Genomic DNA, 24,007 nt, shown 5'->3' on the forward strand with positions numbered 1-24,007 from the left:
TCTTAACGGCGAGGCGGACTACAACTCCCAGCGTGCACCGCGCGCCGCCCGCCATCTTGTGGCGGTGGCCGCCGCCGCCCGGCGCGGTGCACGCTGGGAGTTGTAGTCCTCCCGGGCTTGAGGCGCATTGGCGGGCTGAGGGGGCGGGACTACAACTCCAGCGTGCCCCGCGCGGCGCCGCCATCTTGTGAGGAGGCCGTGGGGGGGGGCCCCTAATCCTTTATATATAGAACGTTACGTAAGTATTAAACTATTCACCTATAGAAACACACATATAGGGGGCGGAGCTAAACCCTGGACCTATAGCTGGGCAAATCTAAAGGTACATTTGCTATAGGGAGCCACGTTTTGCCCACGGCCCCTCCAGGGACCAACTTAAGGGCGTTTCCCTTATAGAACTATAAATTTAGGGGTATATAACGTATAGAAAAGCGGAATTAGGGGCGTATCGCGCGCAGAAAGCGTAATTAATGTCTATATTGTGTAAACAGGGCGGGATTTAGGGCGTATTTGGCATTTCGGGGCAGATTTAGGGGGTTTCCCCTATAGGACAGCGACACTTAAGGTTTAAGGTATATAGGTCGAATGTAAACGCATTTAAGGGCGCGTTACCTATAGATTAAGCGGATTTAAAGGTGTATTTCTTATAAAATGGCATAATTGGGGGGTTTTGCCTAAAAAAATGGCGATTTTAGGGGGTTTTTGCCTATAGAATGTATAAAATGTGTATAATGTGGTATAAACCCCCAAATCCGGGGCGTTTCCCCTATAGAAAAGTGGATGTAAAGTTGTTTCTTTCCCCTCTGAAAGCGTCAAATCCGCCTCCAAATGGCCCGTTTGGTTTGGGGCCGTTTCCCCCATAGGGGCCTCCCTGGGCTGGGGGAACCCAGGCGTCCGGGAAGGGACCCAGGCGTCCGGGAATGGACCCAGGCGTCCGGGGAGGGGCCCCCGATCAGGGTGGGGGGGAAGCGGCTGCGGCGCCATGGACGGACGGACGGAGGTAACGGGCGGGACGGACGGACACCCGGGAGCCTATGGGCACCCTATGGACCCTATAGGGACCCCCACACCCCCCCTATGGATCTTATAGGGACCCCCAGACCCCACTATGGATCTTATAGGGACCTCCTATGGATCCTATGGGGACCCTCAGACCCCCTATGAATCCTATAGGGACCCCCAGACCCCACTATGGATCTTATAGGGACCCCCCTATGGATCCTATGGGGACCCCCTATGAATCCTATAGGGACCCCCAGACCCCCTTATGGATTCTATAGGGACCCCTCCACCCCCCTATGGATCTTATAGGAACCCCCTATGGATCCTATAGGGACCCCCAGACCCCACTATGGATCCTATAGGGACCCCCAGACCCCCCTATGGATCTTATAGGGACCCCCTATGGATCCTATAGGGACCCCCAGACCCCCTATGAATCCTATAGGAACCCCCAGACCCCCTATGGATCCTATAGGGACCCCCTATGGATCTTTTAGGAACCCCCCATGGACCCTATAGAGACCCCCACACCCCCCTATGGATCTTATAGGGACCCCCAGACCCCACTATGGATCTTATAGGGACCCCCTATGGATCCTATGGGGACCCTCAGACCCCGCTATGGATCTTATAGGGACCCCTAGACCCCACTATGGATCTTATATGGACCCCCTATGGATCCTATAGGGACCCCCAGACCCCCCCATGGATTCTATAGGGACCCCCTATGGATCCTATAGGGACCCCCAGACCCCCTTATGGATTCTATAGGGACCCCAGACCCCCCTATGGATCTTATAGGGACCCCCAGACCCCCTATGAATCCTATAGGAACCCCCAGACCCCCTATGGATCCTATAGGGACCCCCTATGGATCTTTTAGGAACCCCCTATGGATCCTATAGGGACCCCCCGACCCCCATATGGATCTTATATGGACCCCCTATGGATTCTATAGGGACCCCAGGCCCTCTCTATGGATCGTATAGGGACCCCCAGACCCCCTTATGGATTCTATAGGGACCCCCCGACCCCCATATGGATCCTATAGGGACCCCCTATGGATTCTATGGGGACCCCAGACCCCCTATGGATCCCATAGGGACCCCCCGACCCCCCCTATGGATCCTATAGGGACCCCCAGACCCCCCTATGGATCTTATAGGGACTCCCTATGAATCCTATAGGGACCCCCAGACCCCCCTATGGATCCTACAGGGACCCCCAGACCCCCCTGTGGATCCTACAGGGACCCTCAGAGCCCCCCTATGGATCCTATAGGGACCCCCCGACCCCCCTATGGATCCTATAGGTCCCCATGCACCCCCGTTGCAGGTGCTGCTGCTGGCACTGGTGACACTGGTGGCGCTGGGGGGGGGACAACCCATCAGCCCCCGCGGTGAGACGGACGGACACGGGCGGACAGGGGGACAATGGGGGCGATGGGGACATTGGGGACATTGGGGACAATGGGGACATTGGGGATAATGGGGACAATGGGGACATTGGGGATAATGGGGACAATGGGACAATGGGGACATTGGGGACAATGGGGGCAATGGGGACAATGGGGACAATGGGACAATGGGGACAATGGGGGCATTGGGGACAATGGGGACATTGGGGGCAATGGGGGCAATGGGATAATTAATGGAATAATTAATGGGATAATGAGGACAATGGGATAATGGGGCAATGGGGATAATTACGGAATGGGGATAATTAATGGGATAATGGGGATAATGGGACAATGGGGACAATGGAACAATGGGGGCAATGGGATAATGGGGATAATGAATGGGATAATGAGGACAATGGGGACAAGGGGATAACGGGGGTAATGGGGACAATAGGGATAATGGGACAATGGGGATAATGGGACAATGGGGGCAATGGGACAATGGGGATAATTAATGGGATAATGAAGACAATGGGATAATGGGGATAATGGGGATAATGGGACAATGGGATAATGGGGACAACGGGGGTAATGGGGACAATGGGGACAATGGGACAATAGGGATAATGGGACAATGGGGACAATGGGGGCAATGGGGATAATGGGGACAATGGGATAATGAGGATAATTAATGGGATAATGAGGACAATGGGGACAATGGGATAATGGGGATAATGGGGCAATGGGGACAATGGGACACTGGGACAATGGGGATAATGGGGGTAATGGGGACATTGGGACAATGGGGATAATGGGGGAATGGAGATAATTAATGGGATAATGGGATAATGGGGACAATGGGATAATGGGGATAATTAATAGAATAATTAATGGGATAATGAGGACAATGGGATAATGGGGACAATGGGACAATGGGGATAATGGGGACAATGGGGTCAATGGGATAATGGGGATAATTAATAGAATAATTAATGGGATAATGAGGACAATGGGATAATAGGGACAATGGGACAATGGGGATAATGGGGACAATGGGGTCAATGGGATAATGGGGATAATTAATAGAATAATTAATGGGATAATGAGGACAATGGGATAATGGGGACAATGGGACAATGGGGATAATGGGGACAATGGGGTCAATGGGATAATGGGGATAATTAATAGAATAATTAATGGGATAATGAGGACAATGGGATAATGGGGACAATGGGACAATGGGGATAATGGGGACAATGGGGACAATGGGATAATGGGGATAATTAATAGAATAATTAATGGGATAATGAGGACAATGGGATAATGGGGACAATGGGACAATGGGGATAATGGGGACAATGGGGACAATGGGATAATGGGGATAATTAATGGGATAATGGGACAATGGGTGCAATGGGATAATGGGGATAATTAACGGGATAATGAGGACCATGGGGACAATGGGATAATGGGGATAATGGGACAATGGGATAATGGGGACAACGGGGGTGATGGGGATGATAATGGGGATAATGGGGATAATAGGACAATGGGGACAATGGGACAATGGGGACAATGGGACCCCCCCCGTGTGGCTGTGCAGCCCCTCCCCCCTGCGAGGTGCCCCCGCCCCCCCGCGACTGTCACGACATCCACGCGGGGGGGGGAGCGCGAGGACGGCGTGTACCTGGTGTACCCGGGGGGCAGCGGGGCGCCCCCCCTGCCCGTCTTCTGCGACATGAGCACCCAGGGACACGTCTGGACGGTACCCGGGACCCAGGAGTGCGGGGGGGACCCGGGACTGCGGGGGGGACCCGGGAGTTCGGGGGGGACCCAGGAGTTCGGGGGGAACCCAGGAGTTCTGAGGGGGAATATTGGGGGTAGACCTGGTGGCCCCCGGCGGGTCCTGGGTAGACCTGGTCTCCCTATGTGACCCATATAATGAAAGTGGGATGTAGGTATTTAGGGAGGGACCCAGGAGTTCGGGAGGGACTCGGGAGTGCGGGGGGGACCCGGGAGTGCGGGAGGGACCCAGGAGTTCGGAAGGGACCCAGGAGTTCCGAGGGATCAAGATCGGGGTAGACCTGGTCACCCTGAGTCACCCATCTATTTAATGCGGGATGCAGGCATTTGGGGAGGGACCCAGGAATGCGGGGGGGACCCAGGAGTGCAAGGGGGACCCAGGAGTTCGGGAGGGACCCAGGAGTTCCAAGGGAGCAAGGTCGGGGTAGACCTGGTGCCCCCAGGCGGATCCTGGGTAGACCTGGTCTCCCTATGTGATCCATATAATTAATGCGGGATGGAGGAGTTTGGGGAGGGACCCAGGAGTTCGGGAGGGACCCAGGAGTGCGGGGAGGGCCCAGGAGTGCGGGGGGGACCCGGGAGTGCGGGGGGACCCAGGAGTTCCAAGGGAGCAAGGTCAGGGTAGACCTGGTGCCCCCAGGCGGGTCCAGGGTAGACCTGGTCTCCCTATGTGACCCATATAATTAGTGGGGGGTGCAGGCGTTTCGGATGGGACCCAGGAGTTCGGGAGGGACCCAGGAGTGCGGGGGGGACCCAGGAGTGCGGGGGGGACTCGGGAGTGCGGGAGGGACCCAGGAGTTCGGGAGGGACCCAGGAGTTCCGAGGGATAAAGATCGGGGTAGACCTGGTGCCCCCAGGCGGGTCCTGGGTAGACCTGGTCTCCCTATGTGACCCATATAATTAGTGGAGGGTGCAGGCGTTTCAGGGGGGACCCAGGAGTTCGGGAGGGACCCAGGAGTGCGGGAGGGACCCAGGAGTTTGGGAGGGACCCGAGAGTGCGGGGGGGACCCAGGAGTTCGGGGGGGACCCAGGAGTTCGGGAGGGACCCAGGAGTTCGGGGAGGACCCAGGAGTTCGGGAGGGACCCAGGCGTTCGGGGAGGGACCAAGGAGTTTGGGGAGGGACCCAGGATTTCAGGAGAGGGACCCAGGAGTTCAGGAGGGACCCAGGAGTTCGGGAGGGACCCAGGCGTCCGGGGAGGGACCCAGGCGTCCGGGTGGCCCCCCAACCCCCTCCCGTAATTCAGGTTTTTCAGAAGCGATTTAACGGATCCGTCAGTTTTTTCCGGGGCTGGAACGACTACAAGCAGGGGTTTGGCCGCGCCGACGGCGAGTACTGGCTGGGTGAGTCCACTATGGACCAGTACGGACCAGTACGGACCAGTAGGGACCAGTATAGACCACTATGGACCGGTATGGACCAGTATAAACCAGTAGGGATCAGTGTAAACCAGTAGGGACCAGTATGGACTGGTATAGAGCAGTGTAAACCAGTAGGGACCAGTGTAAACCAGTATGGACCAGTATGGACCAGTATAGACCAGTGTAAACTGGTATAGACCAGTGCAAACCAGTGTAAACCAGTAGGGACCAGAGTAAACCAGTAGGGACCAGTGTAAGCCGCTATAGACCAGTATGGACCAGTATAGACCAGTGTAAACTGGTATAGACCAGTGTAAACCAGTGTAAAACAATAGGGACCAGAGTAAACCAGTAGGGACCAGTGTAAACCAGTATAGACCAGTGTAAACCAGTAGGGACCAGTGTAAACCGCTATAGACCAGTATGGACCGCTATAGACCAGTATGGACCGCTATAGACCAGTATGGACCAGTATAGACCAGTGTAAACCAGTATAGAGCAGTGTAAACCAGTGTAAAACAATAGGGACCAGAGTAAACCAGTAGGGACCAGTATGGACCAGTATAGACCAGTATGGACTGGTCTAGACCAGTGTAAACCAGTGTAAACCAGTAGGGACCAGTGTAAACCGGTATAGACCAGTATAGATCAGTGTAAACCAGTATAGAGCAATGTAAACCAGTGTAAACCAGTATGGACCAGTGTAAACCGGTAGGGACCAGTGTAAACCAGTATAGAGCAGTGTAAACCAGTGTAAACCAGTAGGGACCAGTGTAAACCGGTATAGACCAGTGTAAACCAGTAGGGACCAGTGTAAACCGCTATAGACCAGTATGGACCAGTATAGACCAGTGTAAACCAGTATAGAGCAGTGTAAACCAGTGTAAAACAATAGGGACCAGAGTAAACCAGTAGGGACCAGTATGGACCAGTATGGACCAGTATAGACCAGTATGGACCGGTCTAGACCAGTGTAAACCAGTGTAAACCAGTAGGAACCAGTGTAAACCGGTATAGACCAGTATAGATCAGTGTAAACCAGTATAGAGCAATGTAAACCAGTGTAAACCAGTATGGACCAGTGTAAACCGGTAGGGACCAGTGTAAACCAGTATAGAGCAGTGTAAACCAGTGTAAACCAGTAGGGACCAGTGTAAACCGGTATAGACCAGTGTAAACCAGTAGGGACCAGTGTAAACCGCTATAGACCAGTATGGACCAGTATAGACCAGTGTAAACCAGTATAGAGCAGTGTAAACCAGTGTAAACCAGTATGGACCAGTGTAAACCAGTAGGGACCAGTGTAAACCGGTATAGAGCAGTGTAAACCAGTATAAACCAGTGTAAACCGGTATGGACCAGTGTAAACCGGTATAGACCAGTGTAAACCAGTATAGCCCACATCCTGCCCCACATCCCGCCCCATATCTGCCCCAGATCTGCCCCACATCCCCCCCACATCCCACCCCATATCTGCCCCACATCCTGCCCCATATCTGCTCCACATCCTGCCCCACATCCTGCCCCAGATCTGCCCCACATGCTGCCCCAGATCTGCCCCACATCTGCCCCACATCTCGCCCCATATCTGCCCCACATCTCGCCCCAGATCTGCCCCACATCCTGCCCCAGATCTGCCCCACATCCCACCCCAAATCCTGCCCCACATCCCGCCCCATATCTGCCCCACATCTTGCCCCATCTGTCCCTCATCCTGCCCCACAACCCACCCCATATCTGCCCCACATCCCACCCCACATTATGCCCCACATCCTGCCCAATATCCCACCCCACTGTGCCCCATTTGTACCCCACATCCTGCCCCATCTTCTGCCCCACATCCCGCCCCACATCCTGCACAATATCCCACCCTCCTCCTGCCCCACATCCCACCCACATCCTGCCCCACATCTGCCCCACATCCACCTCACATCTTGCCCAGATCCTGCCCAATATCCCACCCCACCGTGCCCCATTTGTACCCCACATCCCGCCCCATCTTCTGCCCCACATGCTGCCCCACATCCACCCCACATGCTGCCCCACATCCACCCCACATCCTGCCCCACATCCCACCCACATTGTGCCCCAGATCCTGCCCAATATCCCACCCCACTGTGCCCCATTTTTACCCCAAATCTCACCCCACATTTTGCCCCACATCTGCCCCACATGTGCCCCACATCCCGCCCACATCCTGCCCCACATCTGCCCCACATCCTGCCCCACATCCAACTCATATCCTGCCCCACATCCCACCCACATCCAACCCACATCCTGCCCAATATCCCACCCCACTGTGCCCCATTTGTACCCCAAATCTCACCCCACATTTTGCCCCACATCTGCCCCACATGTGCCCCCTGCAGGGCTGCAGGCGCTGCACCTGCTGACGCTGCAGGGCTGCTACGAGCTGCCCCACATCCTGCCCCACATCCTGCCCCACATCCACCCATGTCCTGCCCAATATCCCACCCACATCCTGCCCCACATCTGCCCCACATCCCACCGACATCCCACCCACATCCTGCCCAGATCCTGCCCCATATCCCACCCATGTTGTGCCCCACATCCCACCCACATCCTGCCCCACATCTGCCCCACATCCAACTCACGTCCTGCCCAATATCCCACCCACATCCTGCCCAATATCCTGCCCCACTGTGGCCCATCTTCTGCCCCACATCCTGCCCCACATCCTGCCCCACATGTGCCCCACATCCCGCCCCATGCAGGGCTGCAGGTGCTGCACCTGCTGACGCTGCAGGGCCGCTACGAGCTGCCCCACATCCCGCCCCACATCCTGCCCCACATCCTGCCCCATGCAGGGCTGCAGGCGCTGCACCTGCTGACGCTGCAGGGCTGCTACAAGCTGCCCCACATCCTGCCCCACATCCTGCCCCACATCCTGCCCAATATCCCACCCCACTGTGCCCCATTTGTACCCCACATCCCACCCCATCTTCTGCCCCACATCTGCCCCACATCCCGCCCACATCCTGCCCCACATCCCACCCCACATGTTGCCCCAGATCCTGCCCAATATCCCACCCCACTGTGCCCCATTTGTACCCGAAATCCCACCCCACTGTGCCCCATTTGTACCCCAAATCTCGGCCCACATTTTGCCCCACTGTGGCCCATCTTCTGCCCCACATCCTGCCCCACATCCTGCCCCACATCCTGCCCAATATCCCACCCCACTGTGCCCCATTTGTACCCCACATCCCACCCCACATTTTGCCCCACATCTGCCCCACATCCCACCCACATCCTGCCCAATATCCCACCCCATCTTCTGCCCCACATCTGCCCCACATCCCACCCACACCCTGCCCAATATCCCACCCCACTGTGCCCCATTTGTACCCCAAATCTCAGCCCACATTTTGCCCCACTGTGGCCCATCTTCTGCCCCACATCCTGCCCCACATCCCGCCTCACATGTGCCCCACATGTGCCCCCTGCAGGGCTGCAGGCGCTGCACCTGCTGACGCTGCAGGGCCGCTACGAGCTGCCCCACATTCTGCCCCACATCCTGCCCCACATCCCACCCACATCCTGCCCAATATCCCACCCCACTGTGCCCCATTTGTACCCCACATCCCACCCCACATTTTGCCCCACATCTGCCCCACATCCCACCTACATCCTGCCCAATATCCCACCCAGCTCCTGCCCAATATCCAACCCCACTGTGCCCCATTTGTACCCCAAATATCACCCCACATTTTGCCCCACATGTGCCCCACATTGCACCCACATCCTCCCCAACATCCCACCCCACTATGCCCCATTTGTACCCCAAATCTCACCCCACATTTTGCCCCACTGTGGCCCATCTTCTGCCCCACATCCCGCCCCACATGTGCCCCCTGCAGGGCTGCAGGCGCTGCACCTGCTGACGCTGCAGGGCCGCTACGAGCTGCGCGTGGAGCTCGAGGACTTCGAGAACAACACGGCGGCCGCCACCTACGGCAGCTTCGCGCTGTCGCCCCGCGCCGTCAGCGCCGAGGAGGACGGCTACACCCTGCACGTCGACGGCTTCGTGGACGGCGGCGCCGGTGAGGGGCAATGGGGCACCCATGGGTGCTCGCTGGGGCAATGGGGGTCAATGGGAGGGACATCAAGTCAGCGTTGGTCATTGGAGGTCAATGGGGGTCAATGGGAATCAATGGGAGTCAATGGGAGTCAATGGGAGAGAGATCAAGTCAACGTTGGTCAATGGGGGTCAATGGGGGTCAATGGGGGTCAATGGGAGTCAATGGGAGTCAATGGGAGTCAATGGGAATCAATGGGAATCAATGGGGGTCGATGGGAGTCAATGGGGGTCAATGGGGGTCAATGGGAGGGACATCAAGTCAATGTTGGTCAATGGGGGTCAATGGGGGTCAATGGGAGTCAATGGGAGTCAATGGGAGTCAATAGGGGTCAATGGGAGTCAATGGGGGTCAATGGGAATCAATGGGAATCAATGGGGGTCAATGGGGGTCAATGGGGGTCAATGGGAGTCAATGGGAATCAATGGGAATCAATGGGGGTCAATGGGGGTCAATGGGAGAGAGATCAAGTCAACGTTGGTCAATGGGGGTCAATGGGAGTCAATGGGAATCAATGGGGGTCAATGGGAGTCAATGGGAGGGACATCAAGTCAACGTTGGTCATTGGAGGTCAATGGGGGTCAATGGGAATCAATGGGAGTCAATGGGAGGGACATCAAGTCAACGTTGGTCATTGGAGGTCAACGGGGGTCAATGGGAGTCAATGGGAGTCAATGGGAGAGAGATCAAGTCAACGTTGGTCAATGGGGGTCAATGAGGGTCAATGGGGGTCAATGGGAGTCAATGGGAGTCAATGGGAGTCAATGGGAATCAATGGGAATCAATGGGGGTCGATGGGAGTCAATGGGGGTCAATGGGGGTCAATGGGAGGGACATCAAGTCAATGTTGGTCAATGGGGGTCAATGGGGGTCAATGGGAGTCAATGGGAGTCAATGGGAGTCAATAGGGGTCAATGGGAGTCAATGGGGGTCAATGGGAATCAATGGGAATCAATGGGGGTCAATGGGGGTCAATGGGAGTCAATGGGAATCAATGGGAATCAATGGGGGTCAATGGGAGTCAATGGGGGTCAATGGGGGTCAATGGGAGGGACATCAAGTCAACGTTGGTCAATGGGGGTCAATGGGGGTCAATGGGAGTCAATGGGGGTCATGGGGAGGGGTCAGTTGGTCAATGGGCCATGGGGAGGAGAACGGCTACACCCTGCACGTCGACGGCTTCGTGGACGGCGGCGCCGGTGAGGGGCAATGGGGCACCCATGGGTGCTCGCTGGGGCAATGGGGGTCAATGGGAGGGAGATCAAGTCAGCGTTGGTCATTGGAGGTCAATGGGGGTCAATGGGAATCAATGGGAGTCAATGGGAGTCAATGGGAGAGAGATCAAGTCAACGTTGGTCAATGGGGGTCAATGGGGGTCAATGGGGGTCAATGGGAGTCAATGGGAGTCAATGGGAGTCAATGGGAGTCAATGGGGGTCAATGGGGGTCAATGGGGGTCAATGGGAATCAATGGGAGTCAATGGGAGTCAATGGGAGAGAGATCAAGTCAACGTTGGTCAATGGGGGTCAATGGGGGTCAATGGGAGTCAATGGGGGTCATGGGGAGGGGTCAGTTGGTCAATGGGCCATGGGGAGGAGAACGGCTACACCCTGCACGTCGACGGCTTCGTGGACGGCGGCGCCGGTGAGGGGCAATGGGGCACCCATGGGTGCTCGCTGGGGCAATGGGGGTCAATGGGAGGGACATCAAGTCAACGTTGGTCATTGGAGGTCAATGGGGGTCAATGGGAATCAATGGCAGTCAATGGGAGTCAATGGGAGAGAGATCAAGTCAACGTTGGTCAATGGGGGTCAATGAGGGTCAATGGGAATCAATGGGAGTCAATGGGAGTCAATGGGAGACAATAGGGGTCAATGGGAGACAATGGGGGTCAATGGGAATCAATGGGAATCAATGGGGGTCAATGGGGGTCAATGGGAGTCAATGGGAATCAATGGGAATCAATGGGGGTCAATGGGGGTCAATGGGAGTCAATGGGAATCAATGGGAATCAATGGGGGTCGATGGGAGTCAATGGGGGTCAATGGGGGTCAATGGGAGGGACATCAAGTCAACGTTGGTCAATGGGGGTCAATGGGAGTCAATGGGAATCAATGGGGGTCAATGGGAGTCAATGGGAGGGACATCAAGTCAACGTTGGTCAATGGGGGTCAATGGGGGTCAATGGGAGTCAATGGGAGGGACATCAAGTCAACGTTGGTCAATGGGGGTCAATGGGAGGGACATCAAGTCAACGTTGGTCAATGAGGGTCAATGGGGGTCAATGGGGGTCAATGGGAGGAACACCAAGTCAACAGTGGTCAATGGGAGTCAATGGGGGTCAATGGGAGTCAATGGGAGTCAATGGGAGTCAATGGGAGAGAGATCAAGTCAAGGTTGGTCACTGGGGGTCAATGGGGGTCAATGGAAATCAATGGGGGTCAATGCGGGTCAATGGGGGTCAATGGGAATAAATGGGAATCAATGGGGGTCAATGGGAATCAATGGGGGGCAATGGGGGTCAATGGGAGTCAATGGGGGTCAATGGGGGTCAATGGGAGGGACATCAAGTCAACGTTGGTCAATGGGGGTCAATGGGGGTCAATGGGAGTCAATGGGGGTCATGGGGAGGGGTCAGTTGGTCAATGGGCCATGGGGAGGAGAACGGCTACACCCTGCACGTCGACGGCTTCGTGGACGGCGGCGCTGGTGAGGGGCAATGGGGCACCCATGGGTGCTCGCTGGGGCAATGGGGGTCAATGGGAGGGACATCAAGTCAGCGTTGGTCATTGGAGGTCAATGGGGGTCAATGGGAATCAATGGGAGTCAATGGGAGTCAATGGGAGAGAGATCAAGTCAACGTTGGTCAATGGGGGTCAATGGGGGTCAATGGGGGTCAATGGGAGTCAATGGGAGTCAATGGGAGTCAATAGGGGTCAATGGGAGTCAATGGGGGTCAATGGGAATCAATGGGAATCAATGGGGGTCAATGGGGGTCAATGGGAGTCAATGGGAATCAATGGGAATCAATGGGGGTCAATGGGAGTCAATGGGGGTCAATGGGGGTCAATGGGAGGGACATCAAGTCAACGTTGGTCAATGGGGGTCAATGGGGGTCAATGGGAGTCAATGGGAGTCAATGGGAGAGAGATCAAGTCAACGTTGGTCAATGGGGGTCAATGGGGGTCAATGGGGGTCAATGGGAGTCAATGGGAGTCAATGGGAGTCAATAGGGGTCAATGGGAGTCAATGGGGGTCAATGGGAATCAATGGGAATCAATGGGGGTCAATGGGGGTCAATGGGAGTCAATGGGAATCAATGGGAATCAATGGGGGTCAATGGGAGTCAATGGGGGTCAATGGGGGTCAATGGGAGGGACATCAAGTCAACGTTGGTCAATGGGGGTCAATGGGGGTCAATGGGAGTCAATGGGGGTCATGGGGAGGGGTCAGTTGGTCAATGGGCCATGGGGAGGAGAACGGCTACACCCTGCACGTCGACGGCTTCGTGGACGGCGGCGCCGGTGAGGGGCAATGGGGCACCCATGGGTGCTCGCTGGGGCAATGGGGGTCAATGGGAGGGACATCAAGTCAGCGTTGGTCATTGGAGGTCAATGGGGGTCAATGGGAATCAATGGGAGTCAATGGGAGTCAATGGGAGAGAGATCAAGTCAACGTTGGTCAATGGGGGTCAATGAGGGTCAATGGGGGTCAATGGGAGTCAATGGGAGTCAATGGGAGTCAATGGGAATCAATGGGAATCAATGGGGGTCGATGGGAGTCAATGGGGGTCAATGGGGGTCAATGGGAGGGACATCAAGTCAATGTTGGTCAATGGGGGTCAATGGGGGTCAATGGGAGTCAATGGGAGTCAATGGGAGTCAATAGGGGTCAATGGGAGTCAATGGGGGTCAATGGGAATCAATGGGAATCAATGGGGGTCAATGGGGGTCAATGGGAGTCAATGGGAATCAATGGGAATCAATGGGGGTCGATGGGAGTCAATGGGGGTCAATGGGGGTCAATGGGAGGGACATCAAGTCAACGTTGGTCAATGGGGGTCAATGGGAGTCAATGGGAATCAATGGGGGTCAATGGGAGTCAATGGGAGGGACATCAAGTCAACGTTGGTCAATGGGGGTCAATGGGAGGGACATCAAGTCAACGTTGGTCAATGGGGGTCAATGGGAGTCAATGGGAGTCAATGGGGGTCAATGGGGGTCAGTTGGTCAATGGGCCATGGGGAGGAGAACGGCTACACCCTGCACGTCGACGGCTTCGTGGACGGCGGCGCCGGTGAGGGGCAATGGGGCACCCATGGGTGCTCGCTGGGGCAATGGGGGTCAATGGGAGGGACATCAAGTCAGCGTTGGTCATTGGAGGTCAATGGGGGTCAATGGGAATCAATGGGAGTCAATGGGAGTCAATGGGAGAGAGATCAAGTCAACGTTGGTCAATGGGGGTCAATGGGGGTCAATGGGAGTCAATGGGAGTCAATGGGAGTCAATAGGGGTCAATGGGAGTCAATGTTGGTCAATGGGGGTCAATGGGGGTCAATGGGAGTCAATGGGAATCAATGGGAATCAATGGGGGTCAATGGGGGTCAATGGGAGGGACATCAAGTCAACGTTGGTCAATGGGGGTCAATGGGAGTCAATGGGAATCAATGGGGGTCAATGGGAGTCAAAGGGAAGGACATCAAGTCAACGTTGGTCATTGGAGGTCAATGGGGGTCAATGGGAATCAATAGGAGTCAATGGGAGGGACATCAAGTCAACGTTGGTCATTGGAGGTCAACGGGGGTCAATGGGAGTCAATGGAAGTCAATGGGAGGGACATCAAGTCAACGTTGGTCAATGGGGGTCAATGGGGGTCAATGGGAGTCAATGGGAGTCAATGGGAGTCAATGGGAGAGAGATCAAGTCAACGTTGGTCAGTGGGGGTCAATGGGGGTCAATGGGGGTCAATGGGAGTCAATGGGAGTCAATGGGAGTCAATAGGGGTCAATGGGAGTCAATGGGGGTCAATGGGAATCAATGGGAATCAATGGGGTCAATGGGGGTCAATGGGAGTCAATGGGAGAGAGATCAAGTCAACGTTGGTCATTGGAGGTCATTGGAGGTCAACAGGAGTCAGTGGGAGTCAATGAGGGTCAATGGGAGTCAATGGGAGTCAATGGGAGTCAACGTTGGTCAATGGGGGTCAATGGGAGTCAATGGGGGTCAATGGGAGTCAATGGGAATCAATGGGGGTCAATGGGAGTCAATGGGAGGGACATCAAGTCAACGTTGGTCAATGGGGGTCAATGGGAGGGACATCAAGTCAACGTTGGTCAATGAGGGTCAATGGGGGTCAATGGGGGTCAATGGGAGGAACACCAAGTCAACAGTGGTCAATGGGAGTCAATGGGGGTCAATGGGAGTCAATGGGAGTCAATGGGAGTCAATGGGAGAGAGATCAAGTCAAGGTTGGTCACTGGGGGTCAATGGGGGTCAATGGAAATCAATGGGGGTCAATGGGGGTCAATGGGGGTCAATGGGAATAAATGGGAATCAATGGGGGTCAATGGGAATCAATGGGGGGCAATGGAGGTCAATGGGAGTCAATGGGGGTCAATGGGGGTCAATGGGAGGGACATCAAGTCAACGTTGGTCAATGGGGGTCAATGGGGGTCAATGGGAGTCAATGGGGTCATGGAGAGGGGTCAGTTGGTCAATGGGCCATGGGGAGGAGAACGGCTACACCCTGCACGTCGACGGCTTCGTGGACGGCGGCGCCGGTGAGGGGCAATGGGGCACCCATGGGTGCTCGCTGGGGCAATGGGGGTCAATGGGAGGGACATCAAGTCAACGTTGGTCATTGGAGGTCAATGGGGGTCAATGGGAATCAATGGGAGTCAATGGGAGTCAATGGGAGAGAGATCAAGTCAACGTTGGTCAATGGGGGTCAATGAGGGTCAATGGGGGTCAATGGGAGTCAATGGGAGTCAATGGGAGTCAATGGGAATCAATGGGAATCAATGGGGGTCGATGGGAGTCAATGGGGGTCAATGGGGGTCAATGGGAGGGACATCAAGTCAATGTTGGTCAATGGGGGTCAATGGGGGTCAATGGGAGTCAATGGGAGTCAATGGGAGTCAATAGGGGTCAATGGGAGTCAATGGGGGTCAATGGGAATCAATGGGAATCAATGGGGGTCAATGGGGGTCAATGGGAGTCAATGGGAATCAATGGGAATCAATGGGGGTCGATGGGAGTCAATGGGGGTCAATGGGGGTCAATGGGAGGGACATCAAGTCAATGTTGGTCAATGAGGGTCAATGGGGGTCAATGGGAGTCAATGGGGGTCATGGGGAGGGGTCAGTTGGTCAATGGGCCATGGGGAGGAGAACGGCTACACCCTGCACGTCGACGGCTTCGTGGACGGCGGCGCCGGTGAGGGGCAATGGGGCACCCATGGGTGCTCGCTGGGGCAATGGGGGTCAATGGGAGGGACATCAAGTCAACGTTGGTCATTGGAGGTCAATGGGGGTCAATGGGAATCAATGGGAGTCAATGGGAGTCAATGGGAGAGAGATCAAGTCAACGTTGGTCAATGGGGGTCAATGGGGGTCAATGGGGGTCAATGGGAGTCAATGGGAGTCAATAGGAGTCAATAGGGGTCAATGGGAGTCAATGGGGGTCAATGGGGGTCAATGGGGGTCAATGGGAGTCAATGGGAATCAATGGGAATCAATGGGGGTCAATGGGGGTCAATGGGAGGGACATCAAGTCAACGTTGGTCAATGGGGGTCAATGGGAGTCAATGGGAATCAATGGGGGTCAATGGGAGTCAATGGGAGGGACATCAAGTCAACGTTGGTCATTGGAGGTCAATGGGGGTCAATGGGAATCAATAGGAGTCAATGGGAGGGACATCAAGTCAACGTTGGTCATTGGAGGTCAACGGGGGTCAATGGGAGTCAATGGAAGTCAATGGGAGAGAGATCAAGTCAACGTTGGTCAATGGGGGTCAATGGGGGTCAATGGGAGTCAATGGGAGTCAATGGGAGTCAATGGGAGAGCAATCAAGTCAAGGTTGGTCAATGGGGGTCAATGGGGGTCAATGGGGGTCAATAGGAGAGAGATCAAGTCAAGGTTGGTCAATGGGAGTCAATGGGAGTCAATGGGGGGCAATGGGAGTCAATGGGAGGGACATCAAGTCAACACTGGTCAATGGGAGTCAATGGGAGTCAATGGGAGAGAGATCAAGTCAACGTTGGTCAATGGGGGTCAATGGGGGTCAATGGGAGTCAATGGGAGTCAATGGGAGTCAATAGGGGTCAATGGGAGTCAATGGGGGTCAATGGGGGTCAATGGGGGTCAATGGGAGTCAATGGGAATCAATGGGAATCAATGTGGGTCAATGGGGGTCAATGGGAGGGACATCAAGTCAACGTTGGTCAATGGGGGTCAATGGGAGTCAATGGGAATCAATGGGGGTCAATGGGAGTCAAAGGGAGGGACATCAAGTCAACGTTGGTCATTGGAGGTCAATGGGGGTCAATGGGAATCAATAGGAGTCAATGGGAGGGACATCAAGTCAACGTTGGTCATTGGAGGTCAACGGGGGTCAATGGGAGTCAATGGAAGTCAATGGGAGGGACATCAAGTCAACGTTGGTCAATGGGGGTCAATGGGGGTCAATGGGAGTCAATGGGAGTCAATGGGAGTCAATGGGAGAGAGATCAAGTCAACGTTGGTCAGTGGGGGTCAATGGGGGTCAATGGGGGTCAATGGGAGTCAATGGGAGTCAATGGGAGTCAATAGGGGTCAATGGGAGTCAATGGGGGTCAATGGGAATCAATGGGAATCAATGGGGTCAATGGGGGTCAATGGGAGTCAATGGGAGAGAGATCAAGTCAACGTTGGTCATTGGAGGTCATTGGAGGTCAACAGGAGTCAGTGGGAGTCAATGAGGGTCAATGGGAGTCAATGGGAGTCAATGGGAGTCAACGTTGGTCAATGGGGGTCAATGGGAGTCAATGGGGGTCAATGGGAGTCAATGGGAATCAATGGGGGTCAATGGGAGTCAATGGGAGGGACATCAAGTCAACGTTGGTCAATGGGGGTCAATGGGAGGGACATCAAGTCAACGTTGGTCAATGAGGGTCAATGGGGGTCAATGGGGGTCAATGGGAGGAACACCAAGTCAACAGTGGTCAATGGGAGTCAATGGGGGTCAATGGGAGTCAATGGGAGTCAATGGGAGTCAATGGGAGAGAGATCAAGTCAAGGTTGGTCACTGGGGGTCAATGGGGGTCAATGGAAATCAATGGGGGTCAATGGGGGTCAATGGGGGTCAATGGGAATAAATGGGAATCAATGGGGGTCAATGGGAATCAATGGGGGGCAATGGAGGTCAATGGGAGTCAATGGGGGTCAATGGGGGTCAATGGGAGGGACATCAAGTCAACGTTGGTCAATGGGGGTCAATGGGGGTCAATGGGAGTCAATGGGGTCATGGAGAGGGGTCAGTTGGTCAATGGGCCATGGGAAGGAGAACGGCTACACCCTGCACGTCGACGGCTTCGTGGACGGCGGCGCCGGTGAGGGGCAATGGGGCACCCATGGGTGCTCGCTGGGGCAATGGGGGTCAATGGGAGGGACATCAAGTCAACGTTGGTCATTGGAGGTCAATGGGGGTCAATGGGAATCAATGGGAGTCAATGGGAGTCAATGGGAGAGAGATCAAGTCAACGTTGGTCAATGGGGGTCAATGAGGGTCAATGGGGGTCAATGGGAGTCAATGGGAGTCAATGGGAGTCAATGGGAATCAATGGGAATCAATGGGGGTCGATGGGAGTCAATGGGGGTCAATGGGGGTCAATGGGAGGGACATCAAGTCAATGTTGGTCAATGGGGGTCAATGGGGGTCAATGGGAGTCAATGGGAGTCAATGGGAGTCAATAGGGGTCAATGGGAGTCAATGGGGGTCAATGGGAATCAATGGGAATCAATGGGGGTCAATGGGGGTCAATGGGAGTCAATGGGAATCAATGGGAATCAATGGGGGTCGATGGGAGTCAATGGGGGTCAATGGGGGTCAATGGGAGGGACATCAAGTCAATGTTGGTCAATGAGGGTCAATGGGGGTCAATGGGAGTCAATGGGGGTCATGGGGAGGGGTCAGTTGGTCAATGGGCCATGGGGAGGAGAACGGCTACACCCTGCACGTCGACGGCTTCGTGGACGGCGGCGCCGGTGAGGGGCAATGGGGCACCCATGGGTGCTCGCTGGGGCAATGGGGGTCAATGGGAGGGACATCAAGTCAACGTTGGTCATTGGAGGTCAATGGGGGTCAATGGGAATCAATGGGAGTCAATGGGAGTCAATGGGAGAGAGATCAAGTCAACGTTGGTCAATGGGGGTCAATGGGGGTCAATAGGGGTCAATGGGAGTCAATGGGAGTCAATAGGAGTCAATAGGGGTCAATGGGAGTCAATGGGGGTCAATGGGGGTCAATGGGAGTCAATGGGAATCAATGGGAATCAATGGGGGTCAATGGGGGTCAATGGGAGGGACATCAAGTCAACGTTGGTCAATGGGGGTCAATGGGAGTCAATGGGAATCAATGGGGGTCAATGGGAGTCAATGGGAGGGACATCAAGTCAACGTTGGTCATTGGAGGTCAATGGGGGTCAATGGGAATCAATAGGAGTCAATGGGAGGGACATCAAGTCAACGTTGGTCATTGGAGGTCAACGGGGGTCAATGGGAGTCAATGGAAGTCAATGGGAGAGAGATCAAGTCAACGTTGGTCAATGGGGGTCAATGGGGGTCAATGGGAGTCAATGGGAGTCAATGGGAGTCAATGGGAGAGCGATCAAGTCAAGGTTGGTCAATGGGGGTCAATGGGGGTCAATGGGGGTCAATAGGAGAGAGATCAAGTCAAGGTTGGTCAATGGGAGTCAATGGGAGTCAATGGGGGGCAATGGGAGTCAATGGGAGGGACATCAAGTCAACACTGGTCAATGGGAGTTAATGGGAGTCAATGGGAGAGAGATCAAGTCAACGTTGGTCAATGGGGGTCAATGGGGGTCAATGGGGGTCAATGGGGGTCAATGGGAGTCAGTAGGAGTCAATGGGAGTCAAGGGGAGTCAATGGGAGTCAATGAGGGTCAATGGGGGTCAATGGAGGTCAATGGGGGTCAATGGGAGTCAATGTGGGTCAATGGGGGTCAATGGGAGTCAATGGGAGAGAGATCAAGTCAACGTTGGTCATTGGAGGTCATTGGAGGTCAATAGGAGTCAGTGGGAGTCAATGAGGGTCAATGGGAGTCAATGGGAGTCAATGGGAGTCAATGGGAGTCAACGTTGGTCAATGGGGGTCAATGGGAGTCAATGGGAATCAATGGGGGTCAATGGGAGTCAATGGGAGGGACATCAAGTCAACGTTGGTCAATGGGGGTCAATGGGAGGGACATCAAGTCAACGTTGGTCAATGAGGGTCAATGGGGGTCAATGGGGGTCAATGGGAGGAACACCAAGTCAACAGTGGTCAATGGGAGTCAATGGGGGTCAATGGGAGAGAGATCAAGTCAAGGTTGGTCACTGGGGGTCAATGGGGGTCAATGGAAATCAATGGGGGTCAATGCGGGTCAATGGGGGTCAATGGGAATAAATGGGAATCAATGGGGGTCAATGGGAATCAATGGGGGGCAATGGGGGTCAATGGGAGTCAATGGGGGTCAATGGGGGTCAATGGGAGGGACATCAAGTCAACGTTGGTCAATGGGGGTCAATGGGGGTCAATGGGAGTCAATGGGGGTCATGGGGAGGGGTCAGTTGGTCAATGGGCCATGGGGAGGAGAACGGCTACACCCTGCACGTCGACGGCTTCGTGGACGGCGGCGCCGGTGAGGGGCAATGGGGCACCCATGGGTGCTGGCTGGGGCAATGGGGGTCAATGGGAGGGAGATCAAGTCAGCGTTGGTCATTGGAGGTCAATGGGGGTCAATGGGAATCAATGGGAGTCAATGGGAGTCAATGGGAGAGAGATCAAGTCAACGTTGGTCAATGGGGGTCAATGGGGGTCAATGGGAATCAATGGGAGTCAATGGGAGGGACATCAAGTCAACGTTGGTCATTGGAGGTCAACGGGGGTCAATGGGAGTCAATGGGAGTCAATGGGAGAGAGATCAAGTCAACGTTGGTCAATGGGGGTCAATGAGGGTCAATGGGAGTCAATGGGAGTCAATGGGAGTCAATGGGAGAGCGATCAAGTCAAGGTTGGTCAATGGGGGTCAATGAGGGTCAATGGGAGTCAATGGGAGGGACATCAAGTCAACGTTGGTCATTGGAGGTCAACGGGGGTCAATGGGAGTCAATGGGAGTCAATGGGAGGGACATCAAGTCAACGTTGGTCATTGGGGGTCAATGGGGGTCAATGGGAGTCAATGGGAGGGATATCAAGTCAACGTTGATCAGTGGGGGTCAATGGGGGTCAATGGGAGTCAATGGGAGGGAGATCAAGTCAACGTTGGTCAATGGGGGTCAATGGGAGGGACATCAAGTCAATACTGGTCAATGGGGGTCAATGGGAGTCAGTGGAAGTCAATGGGAGTCAATGGGAGGGAGATCAAGTCAACGTTGGTCAATGGGGGTCAATGGGGGTCAATGGGAATCAATGGGGGTCAATGGGAGTCAATGGGAGCCAATGGGAGTCAATGGTGGTCAATGGGAGGGAGATCAAGTCAACGTTGATCAGTGGGGGTCAATGGGAGTCAATGGGAGGGATATCAAGTCAACGTTGATCAGTGGGGGTCAATGGGGGTCAATGAGAGTCAATGGGAGGGAGATCAAGTCAACGTTGGTCATTGGGGGTCAATGGGGGTCAATGGGAGGGATATCAAGTCAATGTTGGTCATTGGGGGTCAATGGAGGTCAATGGGAGGGAGATCAAGTCAACACTGGTCAATGAGGGTCAATGGGAGTCAATGGGGGTCAATGGGAGTCAATGGGAGGGAGATCAAGTCAACGTTGGCCATGGGGGGTCAATGGGAGGGAGATCAAGTCAACGTTGGCCATTAGAGGTCAATGGGAGTCAATGGGGGTCAATAGGGGTCAATGGGAGTCAATGGGAGGGAGATCAAGTCAGCGTTGGTCAATGGGGGTCAATGGGGGTCAATGGGAGTCAATGGGAGGGACATCAAGTCAATGTTGGTCAATGGGGGTCAATGGGGGTCAATGGGAGTCAATGGGGGTCAATGGGGGTCAACGTTGGTCAATGGGGGTCAATGGGGGTCAATGGGGGTCAATGGGAGTCAATGGGAGTCAATGGGAGAGAGATCAAGTCAACGTTGGCCATGGGGGGTCAATGGGGGTCAATGGGAGTCAATGAGAGTCAATGGGAGTCAATGGGAGGGACATCAAGTCAACGTTGGTCAATGGGGGTCAATGGGAGTCAATGGGAATGAATGGGAATGAATGGGAATGAATGGGGGTCAATGGGAGTCAATGGTAGTCAATGGGAATCAATGGGGGTCAATGGGGGTCAATGGGGGTCAATGGGAGTCAATGGGAGCGAGATCAAGTCAACGTTGGTCAATGGGAGTCAGTGGAAGTCAATGGGGGCCAATGGGAGAGAGACCAAGCCAATGTTGGCCATGGGCGGTCAATGGGAATCAATGGGGGTCAATGGGGGTCAATGGGGGTCAATGGGAGTCAATGGGAGGGAGATCAAGTCAACGTTGGTCATTGGGGGTCAATAGGGGTCAATGGGAGTCAATGGTAGTCAATGGGGTTCAATGGGGGTCAATGGGGGTCAATGGGATGGACATCAAGTCAACGTTGGTCATTGGGGGTCAATGGGGGTCAATGGGAATCAATGGGGGTCAATGGGGGTCAACGTTGGTCAATGGGGGTCAATGGGATGGACATCAAGTCAACGTTGGTCAATGGGGGTCAATGGGGGTCAATGGGAATCAATGTGGGTCAGTGGGGGTCAACGTTGGTCAATGGGGGTCAACGTTGGTCAATGGGGGTCAATGGGATGGACATCAAGTCAACGTTGGTCAATGGGGGTCAATGGGGGTCAATGGGAATCAATGAGGGTCAATGGGGGTCAACGTTGGTCAATGGGGGTCAACGTTGGTCAGTGGGGGTCAATGGGATGGACATCAAGTCAACGTTGGTCAATGGGGGTCAATGGGAATCAATGTGGGTCAGTGGGGGTCAACGTTGGTCAATGGGGGTCAACGTTGGTCAATGGGGGTCAATGGGGGTCAATGGGATGGACATCAAGTCAACGTTGGTCAATGGGGGTCAATGGGAGTTAATGGGGGTCAACGTTGGTCAATGGGGGTCAATGGGGGTCAATGGGAGGGAGATCAAGTCAACGTTGGTCATTGGGGGTCAATACCGGTCATTGGGGGTCAATGGGGGTCAATGGGAATCAATGGGGGTCAACGTTGGTCATTGGGGGTCAATGCCGGTCATTGGGGGTCAATGGGGGTCAATGGGAATCAATGGGGGTCAACGTTGGTCAATGGGGGTCAATGGGATGGACATCAAGTCAACGTTGGTCATTGGGGGTCAATGGGGGTCAATGGGGGTCAACGGTCAATGGGAGTCAATGGAGGGGCCAACTGGCCAATGGAGGGGCCAACTGGCCAACGCCCCCTCCCCTCCCCCCCAGGCGACTCTCTGAGCTACCACAACGGGCAGAAGTTCTCGACGTTCGACCGCGACCAGGACCTGTTTGTGCAGAACTGCGCGGCGCTGTCCTCGGGCGCCTGGTGGTTCCGCAGCTGCCACCTCTCCAACCTCAACGGCTTCTACCTGGGGGGCGCCCACCTCTCCTACGCCAACGGCATCAACTGGGCCCAGTGGAAGGGCTTCTACTACTCGCTGCGCAAGAGCGAGATGAAGATCCGGCGCCTCTGAGGCCCCGCCCCCTCCCGGCCCCGCCCCCACCCCCCCCGCGTGGGCAATTAAACCCCTGCGTTGATTGGCTGAGGTCTAATGAGTCCATGGGGAAGTTGCGTCTATGTAGGGTTGGTGGTGGCATCTCAATGGGGTTCAAGATCGTTCATTGTATCTCAATGGGGTTGGTGGCTCTTGAGTCTTTATGGGTCAGGGTTGGTAGTTATGGGGTCTAGAAGGTCAGGTGACCCCTTCCCACTCTTAATTAGTCCATAATTAATCAACTTTTTGATTGGCCAAGGGGTTAAGGAGTTAATGGTGAGGAAACATCTCAATGAGTTGTTGGGTCTCAATGGGGTTGATGGTTCTTGGGTCTCAATGGGGTTGGTGGTTATGGCATCTAGAAGGTCAGGTGACTCCTCCCCACTCTTAATTAACC

The 24,007-nt window shown here is 54.8% G+C and overlaps 1 protein-coding gene across 2 annotated transcripts; it reads left to right on the plus strand.

Moving 5' to 3' along the window:
- The first annotated feature begins 282 nt into the window (after window positions 1-282).
- Window positions 283-23,650, plus strand: MFAP4 (microfibril associated protein 4). Of its 2 annotated transcripts, none has more exons than XM_080361475.1 (6): window positions 283-322; window positions 2,338-2,401; window positions 4,005-4,166; window positions 5,450-5,546; window positions 9,446-9,628; window positions 23,342-23,650. In XM_080361475.1, the coding sequence occupies exons 3-6, from the start codon at window positions 4,140-4,142 to the stop codon at window positions 23,587-23,589; spliced, it is 555 nt and encodes a 184-aa protein (XP_080217601.1). In that variant the 5' UTR covers window positions 283-322; window positions 2,338-2,401; window positions 4,005-4,139; the 3' UTR covers window positions 23,590-23,650. The 2 variants fall into 2 exon arrangements, with proteins under 2 accessions (XP_080217601.1, XP_080217600.1); XM_080361474.1 differs by lacking the exon at window positions 283-322 and adding an exon at window positions 726-1,000.
- Window positions 23,651-24,007: the final 357 nt, after the last annotated feature.

The sequence above is a fragment of the Nesoenas mayeri genome (assembly GCF_963082525.1).
Source record: "Nesoenas mayeri genome assembly, chromosome: 32".
Lineage (NCBI taxonomy): Eukaryota > Metazoa > Chordata > Aves > Columbiformes > Columbidae > Nesoenas > Nesoenas mayeri.